General features: G+C 27.2%; 1 protein-coding gene across 1 annotated transcript in view; it reads right to left on the minus strand.

Annotated features, from left to right (window-relative positions):
* Hira (histone cell cycle regulator-like protein) overlaps nt 1-6,778 on the minus strand; it is a 58,155-nt gene extending 51,377 nt beyond the window's left edge. The window contains exons 1-3 of the mRNA XM_043051599.3: nt 6,452-6,778; nt 4,112-4,174; nt 1,592-1,702 (exon numbers count right to left, since the gene is read on the minus strand). Coding sequence (XP_042907533.2) covers nt 1,592-1,702; nt 4,112-4,174; nt 6,452-6,488 — 211 coding nt within the window. The 5' untranslated portion in view covers nt 6,489-6,778. The remainder of the gene's footprint in view (nt 1-1,591; nt 1,703-4,111; nt 4,175-6,451) is intronic.
* Nucleotides 6,779-11,655: the final 4,877 nt, after the last annotated feature.

Below are 11,655 nucleotides of genomic sequence, written 5' to 3' on the forward strand. Positions count from 1 at the left end.
GTGTGCAAGTATTTTACTATTTCTCTTTTATGCAGAAAAAAATTTTTAAAAACACATACTATTCAGTCATAACAGCATTTTTAGCAGTCACCACTTTTTCAAAAACTGAAAATTGTAAACCATTAAAAGAAGATTGTAATTAATTCAATTATAAAATTAGAACCTCATCCATTATATCATTCGAATCAATAACATCATTAGAATCAATAATATCATTTGAACCAATAATATCATTAGAACCAATAATATCATTTGAACCTTGTCATCGTCACAAGAATCTAAATATTTTTCACTACCAGACCACAGGACACAATTTACACAAGCTTCAATAAAAGGATTTAATTTAAAAACGTTAAATTCAACAAAAACATTTTAGTATAAAAGTGTGCAAGTATTTTACTATTTCTCTTTTATGCAGAAAAAAAATTTTAAAAACACATACTATTCAGTTATAACAGCATTTTTAGCAGCCACCACTTTTTCAAAAACTGAAAATTGCAAACCATTAAAAGAAGATTGTAATTAATTCAATTATACTATTAGAACCTCATACATTATATCATTAGAATCAATAACATCATTAGAATCAATAATATCATTAGAACCAATAATATCATTTGAACCTTGTCATCGTCACAAGAATCTAAATATTTATCACTACCAGATCACAGGACACAATTTACACAAGCTTTAATAAAAGGATTTAATTTAAAAACGTTAAATTCAACAAAAACATTTTAGTATAAAAGTGTGCAAGTATTTTACTATTTCTCTTTTATACAGAAAAAAAATTTAAAAAACACATACTATTCAGTTATAACAGCATTTTTAGCAGTCACCACTTTTTCAAAAACTGAAAGTTGTAAACCATTAAAAGAAAATTGTAATTAATTCAATTATACTATTAGAACCTCATCCATTATATCATTAGAATCAATAACATCATTAGAATCAATAATATCATTAGAATCAATAATATCATTAGAACCAATATCATTTGAACCTTGTCATTGTCACAAAAATCTAAATATTTTTCACTACCAGACCACAGGACACAATTTACACAAGCTTCAATAAAAGGATTTAATTTAAAAACTTTAAATTCAACAAAAATATTTTAGTATAAAAGTATGTATGTATTTTACCATTTCTATTTTAAACAGAAAAAAAATTAAAAAACACATACTATTCAATTAAAACAGCATTTTTAACAGTCACCACTTTTTCAAGAACTGAAAATTGCAAACCATTAAAAGACTAATTAATTCAAATTATTTCTAAAATGAAGAAAAATTTCCTACTTTCTTGAAGTAGAAATTTATTTGTTATTCTGAAATAGTTGATAAACCTTTGATAATTCAGTTCCTCGGAAATTTTGTCTGAACATGCCTAGGATTACAGTTTCCCTGAATAAATAACGCGAGGATTTGAAAACATGTGTATTGTAGCACATGATTTAGCAAAAAGATACAATCAGTTAGCAATTAACAAATTTTTATTGCCCATTTTTTACAGTTAGTCACCACTCTGTGGCAAGTGGAGATTGTTAATTTTGTGCTATACTATACTGGTATATATAAATCATAATTACCTAAATGATTATCCATTTGACACAAAACCTTTGGAACGTTTTCATCTTTTTCATCTGCTTCTTCGACCACAGGAGACATGTTCCATATAACAATTCGACCAGTGTCCATACCTACAATTTTCAAAGACAGTTTAGAAATTATAATGAAAACATATTTTCTTATTTCTGTGGAAATTTTAGCATGAATGAAAAAAAAAAATTAGAAAAAAAATTATGAAAATAAATAATAAATTCAATAGAAACTTTTGTATCAATCAGTAACACAATGGAAAAATTCTAATTTTCATCTTCAGAGCTCAAAGTAACATATCTCAGGAATTTAAATGTTGCACTGAGTAAGTTTGCAAGTTTAAAAGAGGCAATGTGTTTAATATTACAAAACTAAAAGAAAGTAATTATTATGTAATATTAAACATGGTAAACAGTTTCTTCAAAATAGAATTTAAAAAAAAAAAAAATAATAATTTTTTTCTAGAGAACATGTTAGTTGTCTATACTCAAGCTTAACATCCAAATAAATTTTTGAATATGGAGTCCTAATTAGTCAGTCAGATATCAGATAAAAAATAAGTTAATTCAAATCAGGAAACACCAAAAAAAAATTACTCTAAATAACTCATGGCGGAACAAGGCTTCCTTCATTATGTCTATACGTAAACTACATATTTAATCACTTTTAAATATACTAGTTTTTAAATAAATGTGAAACTAAACAGGCTTAATTTTAATATACGTATTAAACAGAAAATTATTTTGTGTGCTACTAATGAAAAATTATAACTTAAAAGTTTCATATCAATTTTATCCACATTTAGTTTCTGATTTATTTCATCTATCACTCTACTTTGAAGAAACTTCATACAGTCTACTTTAAATACTAATTTACATACATCCCTTTCTAATAACATTTCTGCATTACACCTTCAATATCAATGAAATTTGACTAATGAAAATCATACCCTTAAGAATTTAAATACATTCCAAAATAATTATTTTAGATTTAAATATAAGATTATTTTTTTAAAAAAAGGGTGATAAATACTGGTGATTCCTTTTTTAAATAAAAATCAAGTGATTTAGAGCAAACAATATAATTTATAAATACAGAGAAAGCCTTGTCTAAGTGATGAAAGGATTCATGATTAGCTGAGGTGTGGGCAGCTGTCTATGAATGTTGTGTAATAGAATTAGAAACTGCATTTTATTCGGAACAAATTTATAAACTGATAAAATAGTAAAATGCTAATTGAAAAAGTCTGGCATGATGCTAATTGCCAAGTTAGCATCAAGCATTTTACCAGGGCAATCGGATAAAATTTGAATATTTTCTAATTATCCTGATATTGTTTATGCTTATTCAAGAGAGCCTTGTACCTTTAGAGAAATTATAAAACATAGGCTATTGTCAGAGTTCTAATAATTGGGAAAATGTGTTATAGTCTATTTTATTACTCAAAAATTTATTAACTGGATTGCACCTTTGGCAAAACTTTGAATCCGCGCCACCTGAAAAATTTTGAAGTAAAATTCCAAAATGTACACAATTTCACTCAATATTTACAGGGATTGCAATGGATAAGAACAAATTTTATTATTATTTTGCTGAGATAAAATTTTTGAAATAATTTTCTATTTTTGGGAAATAAGAAATTATTATTTTGTCTCGTAAGTTTTGCATGGCACCTTGAAACTATCGCCTTATGAAGGGCTCAATTTTGCATAGATTTTGTTATAAATCTAAATTGTTTTTCATTTTCTAAATAGTTATTGTTAAATCATCTAAATTGTTGTTAATTTTCTAAATAGTTATTGTAACAATTACAAACTTTCACATGGTTTTTTGCTGATTGCATAGCTTTTTTTTTTTTTTTACATAGATTATTATTACAGCAGGTGAATTATGAATCGCACATTTGATTAATGACACTTTCACACATAATGTTCGATTTGTGCTGCTTTTGTAGTAAATTCACATGGTTTATCGATCATCTTTTCTGTATTTATAGGAATAAATTTTTACATATTTAAAATTAAATTAGTACAAAATTATGATTCATGAATCTAGAAAAGCTGATGCAAGCTATCACCAATCGACTTTTTATCATGTTTGTTAGAATTTGCGAAAGGTGTCATCAGAAATTCTTGTAGTTTCTCAACAACTACAGATTATTACATGGTTTTTTGAAATCCCCAAAATCCTGAATTGGACATTATTAAGTCACTGATGTACTTTGAATTACACATCTGAATAACTTTTTGACACGGATATTCGATTCACACCCCTTTAGTAGCAAATTCATACGGTTTTCCTATTGCTTTTCGGCTGTTGGTCATGTATATTAACATTCATATAAGATTCTTTAAAATTAATAAAATATTTTTTAATTCTATTCTTAAATAACACTGAAAAGTTTACATTTATTGAATTGAAATATCATTAATATTTTTATGCAAGTTAAAAATTTTCACTTCATTACACAAATCAAGTAGATTTAAAATAATTTAAACAAAACAAAATACCTTGTCCACCTGTAGCAAACCGTGACCCATCTGGATGTATATCTACAGAAAAAATTGGATGACCTGAAAAATATCACATATTAAAGTACTATTTATGTATTGTCAACACAAAGGGATATGAAACAAGGGGATCATTTGTATCCTCTGGAAATCAATTTGATAAAAAATCTTAGTTGGCTATAACAGTTATTAATTTTTCTTTCATTTTAAATAATTATAAATCACATTTTTAATGTCTTAATCAAGAGTAAATAATTATGATTAACTAAATATAAACAATAAAATTATACTAGAGCCATAAAAAGGAATATTGAAAACTTCCGGTGAATCCCTTTGCTTATGTTGTTGCGTGAACAAGCTTTATATTTTAGGAAGTTTTAAGATTGAGATTGTATTTAAATTAAGTTGTAATTTTATCATTTATAAGATTCTTCTGTATTTTTTTAAATTCTAAGAGGTAGTGAGCCATTAATTGATTAAAAGAAATAACATTAATAAAGTGTAGTGGTTGCTATATTTTCAGAGCTTTTTTGTTTTTTTATATTTAACATAAAATTAAAAAGACTTACAAATTGAACGGCCCATAGCACAAGTCCTATTACAAATAGTACAATTACAATATAGGATAACAAACTTTTTAAGCTAAGATATCAAAATAAATAAAAATTAGTTACCAGCAAAAGTTTTGTTACAAACAAATTTTAACCAATATAGTTAATCATATAAAGATCACTTTTTAAATTTTTTTCTTTATACAGCTAACCATCCATTGAATCTATTCTGATTCTCATAAAAAAGATGCAAAAGTTGTATTTTTCAATTCTATGCTATAATTAATATTTTTTTTGTTAATTAGAAGATATAAAAAATATACATAATGTGTTAATTAAAAAACACTAATGCTCACAGTTTCTGCTTTTGTGCTCATGTATAGATTTAATTAACATAACATATATAAATATAGCAAGATTTTCTTGTTATAAAATTTAAAAGCTGTTGAAAATGTACTTTTTTTTCTTGTCAAAATTTGTGCTTGTTAAGTAAGATTTTATTTAAATTACTGAGAAAATATCTGATACCTACCTTTAAAATTTTTTCATAAAATTTTAACTTATTTTAATGAATATTTTTCCTTGTTATATCCCCCCTCAGAAAAATTTTTTAATGGGTGGCTCTGGACAAGATATCAGGGGTCTGTCTAGGTTTTTCTGATAGGTATCTATTTTGTGAAAATTTAGACATAATTTGTGAAAATTAAAAATTATATTAAAAAATCAACACAAAAATGTGGTAAAAATATGGATTTATCGTTTCTTATGAGATACAAAAATAAAATTTTCAGAAAAATTATTTTGTAAACTACCGTTTTTCTTTAAGTTGAAATTGTGAAGGTTCCGCTAAACGGTAGCAAGTTCGGCCTGGACAGACCAATGGATATTAACCACAAATACAACCACTATGCATTTAAGGTTCTAAATTAGTACAAGACACTAAAAGCATGCTTAAAAGGAAAAATTTGGGAGAGGTGTAATTAATTACTGTCAGCTATTATAAGAGCTAACTAAAAGAAAAGTTTCTGACATGACAGGTCAACCCTCTACTCAATTACTTTAAAACCGTCACAGCTCTAAAAAACTTAAAATTTATTCCTAATGGCAAGAAAACAAGATAAGTGTATCTTTTAATCATAAAATATAATTTATGTTAAGTTGAATACATAATTACTTTATAAATATATTATTAACTACTTCATAAATACACTTTAAAAATATACTATTGAACGAATTTTCCTTTTTTTTTCAGTTTAAAACTAATCACTGTACAGCATATAAACATATTGATCTTCTAACACAGTTTTCCATTGTTATCATCATAGATAGAGCATATAGATAAAAATAACGTTTTTTATAAGTATAAGACATTTCTATCCCTCTGCAAGGAAAATTAAATTTATATCTACGGAGAATTTCCATTCTGTATTTTTTTGATAACATAATGTATTCCATTATTAAAACTAACAAGCTAAAGTGTAAAGAAATGATCCATTTAATAAACATACCTCAAATGTTTGTTTTTAAAAATCATAAGTAACAAAAATACAAATAAAGCAAAAGATTTTATAAATAGAACATAAGAGAAGAGCTAATATTACAGATACAACCAACAGAACAAAAAAAGCCGGGACGGCATACTGACAACATTATTCGCGACAGGCAATGTAAACAAAGCAATTCCCATAATACTAAATGTCAGGCTATCTAATTGAAGGTACAAATGACAACAATAAAAAATATTAAAAACTATCGGAACAATTGTAAGCAACTGAAGATTCCCAATTACCATCGTGAGAGATCCAGTTAGGTTTCAATAACTTCATTTTAAAATATGAGAACAGGTAACGATTCAATAAAATCAATAGTACACAAAAAGTGAACTTTTGTAAAATAACATAAATCTAAACAGCATCTACAATACTATTAAAACCAGCAGTTTACTTGGTGGACATCTTATTTATTTTCACTTATTTAATACACGGAGCGCAAATCATAACCTCATCGAGTGAGAATAATATTGTTAAATTAATAATTTCGAAAGAAAGAACGGATAATTTGCTTGCAGAGAAGTTTAGTTGTCAAAAAAGTAGACCTGCCAAACTGAAGAAAGTACAAGGAGGCTTGATCAATTAGATAACAGAATAAGAAAGCTATAAGCAAACAAGTTCAACTTTGATTTGCCTGCACATGCTTAATCGTCACAAGCTATTTAAGGACAAACCATGTGAAACGTTTGGTAGACAGTGGAGTGGAAGACAACGATACATTTATAATAAATATAAATTAATTTATTTGTGCAACAAAGACTTTTTTTAGATTGATAGCCAAAAACCTCGGAACTGGTGGAGGGCTTGGGGCTTATTAAGCCGGGTTGCATTTAATAAATAAAGGCACTCAGCACCTTCTAAAATTACAATTTTTTACTCAATATTTGTGTCATTGAATTTGCAATTAAAAAATAGAGCATTTATTTGTTTAGGAATTTTAAACAAAAGATCTTTAGGTGAAAATTGCAACAATTATACATCCCTCCCCTCACCCCCGTAGAGGAAATATACGCCATCTGGGGAAAAGACCAGCTCCATGTCTTGACCTTTCTCGCTCCTCCACTTCTCAGTTGTATAGGAATGTATTACGTTACGAATGTATTAGAACTATGTTCAATGTAATCTTCAGTTCCATATAGTTTCCTAACTTAAAAGTTTTAATCGATTTGAAAATCAAGAAAGAAACCAACGTACTTTCTTCTTCTGTGACTGTCCACACGCTAATAGTGAAAACATGCAAAACTCTGCTCCACGCCAGTTGTTGCGCATTTTGATCACCAATTTTTGATTTCTAAAATATATTCTTTATTCTCAAAAATACAGAGAAAGCATGAAAATAATGTAATAAAGATTAATGAAGAAAAGAAGGAAAAAAATTTTGAAATAAAATATTTTTAAAAATATTTAAAAAGATATTTCATTTAAAAAAAAAATATTAAAAAGCCGGAAAACAAAATAAGGAAAAGATATAATTTCGTCATCAGCTCACGCGATTATATCCACAAAAAAGGAGTGCTTTCTAATATTATATTAATATTATCCAAAGCAAAATCTATCAATAGTGTTGGGAGCAGCCAAAAAGACTGAAACGAAAACAGAATATATTAAGTAAAAAATATACGAAATAAAACATATTAAGCGAAAAATAAAAATAAAAAATTCTTAAAAAATACAGAATAAAATACAAAATTTAATCAATAAATACGAATGATAAAATATTAATGATAAATAATAATGACATAATGTACAGAAAATAAAATGCAAGAAAAATACAGAAAAAAAATACAAAACGTAACCTATAAATAAGAATTATAAAATAATAATGATAAAAATAATGGTAAATAATAATGATAAAATGTATATTCTGTATTTTTCTTGCATTTTATTTACTATTTTCTGCTTGATATGTTTTATTTCGTATACTTTTTCTTGATATGTTCTATTTTCGTTTCAGTTTTTTTGGGTGCTCCTCTAACTATTATATTGATATATTTTGCTTTGACTATATTAAAATAATATTAGAAAGCACTCCTTTTTTTGTAGATATAATAGTATGAGTTGATGATTAAATTATATTCTCTCAGTTTTTTGTTTTCTGGCTTTTTAACATTTTTTTTAAACACCATAAAAAAAATTTTATATATTCAAAAATATAGTGTTTTAATAATTTTTTTTCTTCTCTTTTCATTAATCCTTATTACATTACTTTCCATGTATTTTCTATATTTTTAACTTATTTCATGAGTTCTATAGAACTCATAAAATAAGCTGCAAGTATATAATTTTGCAGCTTAGGCGCAGTAAATAAAATCTATTGTTTTTCTTAATTTTTTTCGTTTTTCCATAGTTTCTTTTGATCCTTTTGCCTTTATTATGCTATATATACGTACATATATATGTGTGTCTATATATGCTGGTAGAGAGGGAGCTCCCCCCCCCCCTAACTCTTGAGATATTTCCGTGTCTGGTGAAAAACCATTATCATTAAACTTGATTTCATTACTGAGCAGTTTTAAAGTTTCATGTAATACTCTGCATTTGAAATCATGTTAAATGAACGAGTACATGATTATTGAAATTTGTTTATTTTTGTTCAAATAATTATAAGACGAGTATCGCATTCTTATCCTTCAGCATGCTTTTTTTGTATTCTCTATGCGGTACTTTTAATTACGCCACCCTAGAGCTGCATAATGGGTACCTGGCGATGGTTTGAGAAACATCAGAGGATGATTCGGAGGCATACATACGTCACATCTCGTTTATTTACAGGATGGACACATTGACCCACCATCCATCCATCCGCTTAACGTAATTTTAACGTTGAACCATAGCACATTCAATCTCCGATCCAGTACCCCCAGAGGTTTTGATTTGCTATGGGAACTTGGAGGACTTTGTAACCACAGAAGTTTTAGCGTGCATCAGTCACCATTTTGTACATGCAGAGTCTTCGGCCGACGGGGATCGTCATCTTGTTTGAAAAACTATCAAAAGTATTTAATTTGAAAGAAAAAAAAATTTACATTTCAGATTTTTCCTTATTCTTCGCAGGATATAAAAAAAGATTGTTTAATAATATTTTTATAATTCGTTTAATATGGATTACATGTTTTTTCATACCTTTATATAAGATTATATGCCATTTCAAATTATTCATTTGAATAAACATACCCTAAATGATGGCGTATTTTGATCTAAGGTTATTTTCAGAATTCGCGATCGCAGCGAACTATAGGGGGCGTTGTTGTATGAGACGCTTACCTGCGATTTCCATATGAACCGTCATTCAGTTACTCTGGAGACGTCGTTAATGTAGCACGTAGCATTGCAACGTTCCTTCTTTATTGTGGCTAATTAAATTTAAAAAAGAAAAATGCTTGATATTCTTTCTTATGCAAACGAAAACAAAATGGTATCTCTTTTTATTAGAGAAGGAATATCCAAAACACATCGGAAAAATATTTGTACATTAACAGAAAAAAATATGTATATTCTTATAAGAGTTAAAACCTAATGCCCGAGAAATAGTATTACTAAATTTAATGATATAACATGAAAGGCCCATTTAAACTTTACATTCTATAGTTTTAAGAATCATATTAGTTCAAAAATTAAAATGAACAAAAAGTATACATAAGCCTCATAATTTTATGAAATTTAATTTTGTAAACAACGTTTTTTGACAACAATTTTTATCAAAAAATTTCAAGTTTCAATAAAAATCATTATTTAGAAACTAAGAAACGTAAAATAAATAATGCTGACGAAACAAAAACAAAACAAAAAAAACAATTCTTTTTTGTCGCCATTTTTAGTGCTACGAATATTCGTCTTTGGGATTTGCCAAAAACAAAACAAGATGCAATTTTATTTTTTCAGGAGGGAAATATTTTACCGAAAAAACGAAAATGTACCAATTCCCACAACATAAAACTTTATCTTGGCAAACGTACGTTTTGGAAATGTTATTTCATTTGGAATCTTATTCATCAGAGTTCATATGGCGATATGATTGTTTTGAATCTATGCTAAACTCTATATCGGCTCATTTTCCACCGAAATCCGATTGACTATTTTGATTTTAAATAAAGTGTTTTATTTTATGAACTGTCGCAAAAATTTTAAGTGTAGATTGGCGGCACTTAAAAACCGCCAAATCTGTAGCGGCGGTGGCGTTAATACGTCGTAAGTACCGAATTTTTATTCCATACTTTTCTGAATCATATTATTTCAAACATTGGAATATACAAGAAGTATACATAAACACATAATGTTATACCATTTAATTTTTCAAAAGTATTTTGAGAACAATTTTTATCAAAAAATTATAAACTAAAAAACGGAAAATAAAGAATTCTTAGGATAAAAAAAACGATTTTAAGAATTATTAACATTGAAATAAAAACTTTCATATTGTTTCTTTTTTTATTATTCGTATAGTTCTTAATCAGACGTAAAAAACCATTCTGTAGAGAACCATCATCAAATGAAAAAAAAAATATTTACAAGCAAATTTTTTATTGTAAAAATCATTGCACTTACCTGATTTATGATTTCCGGAGAATTCCAAAATGATAAGTTCCTTGTTTGAAAACTTTATTCTCAAATAATAGATACATAGTTTATACCTTCATTACTTTTAGATAACATACCACACAGCAAAATTTTAAAATTGATATGAATTTGAATATGTAGCTAAAAACAGAATGGCTGAATTCTAGTTGAACTTATTCTTTCAAAATTAAAAAAAACTTACCAAGAAAACGATTTAAATTAATTAAGAATCAGCACAAATGGCACTATTTCAAGTAACTTGGATAATTTTTTATTGTTGTTTTCCGAATTATATGGATACAGAAATATATACTATTCTATAACGAAGAAGAATATGCTATAACTATTACAATTCTGTATGTTCTGAATTCATATTTATTCACTGGAATGACGAAAGCAATGTTGACTTCACTTTAATTCGTAATGAATTGAAGACAGAAGAAATGCATTTTACCTTAATACACACATCTGTAACAGTATCCGAAATCGGAAGTCATCAGTTGCAAGTTTGTTGATAATAGAAATTAAAAATTATTGAGGAATTTCTCTTCAAATGTTTGGCGTGTTCTGTTCCTGAAAGATTTACTAATATTCTGGAGATTTTTTTCAAGTTCTTCGGCCTTTTCCTTAGGGAAATTTTGTTTCTTATTTGCTGCTAAAAAATGGCGTCTGATTCAGTCAATGACTTTGATGGAACTAAATGAAAACGTGATAAATTAATGTCCGATATTTACAGGCTCCCGCTAGACGGCGTACTCGAGCGTTGCGGTCGCGAATCGTATTTAATAAAATAAATAATGCATTTATAAAAATAAGTTATTTCAAAAGGAACTAGACTAATACATTTCCAACCTGACGAGTAGCGACTTATAACAACACACTTCGT

Source organism: Parasteatoda tepidariorum, chromosome 2 (assembly GCF_982258835.1).
Source record: "Parasteatoda tepidariorum strain Cologne lab strain chromosome 2, Ptep-v5.0, whole genome shotgun sequence".
In the NCBI taxonomy this organism is placed as follows: Eukaryota; Metazoa; Arthropoda; class Arachnida; order Araneae; family Theridiidae; genus Parasteatoda; species Parasteatoda tepidariorum.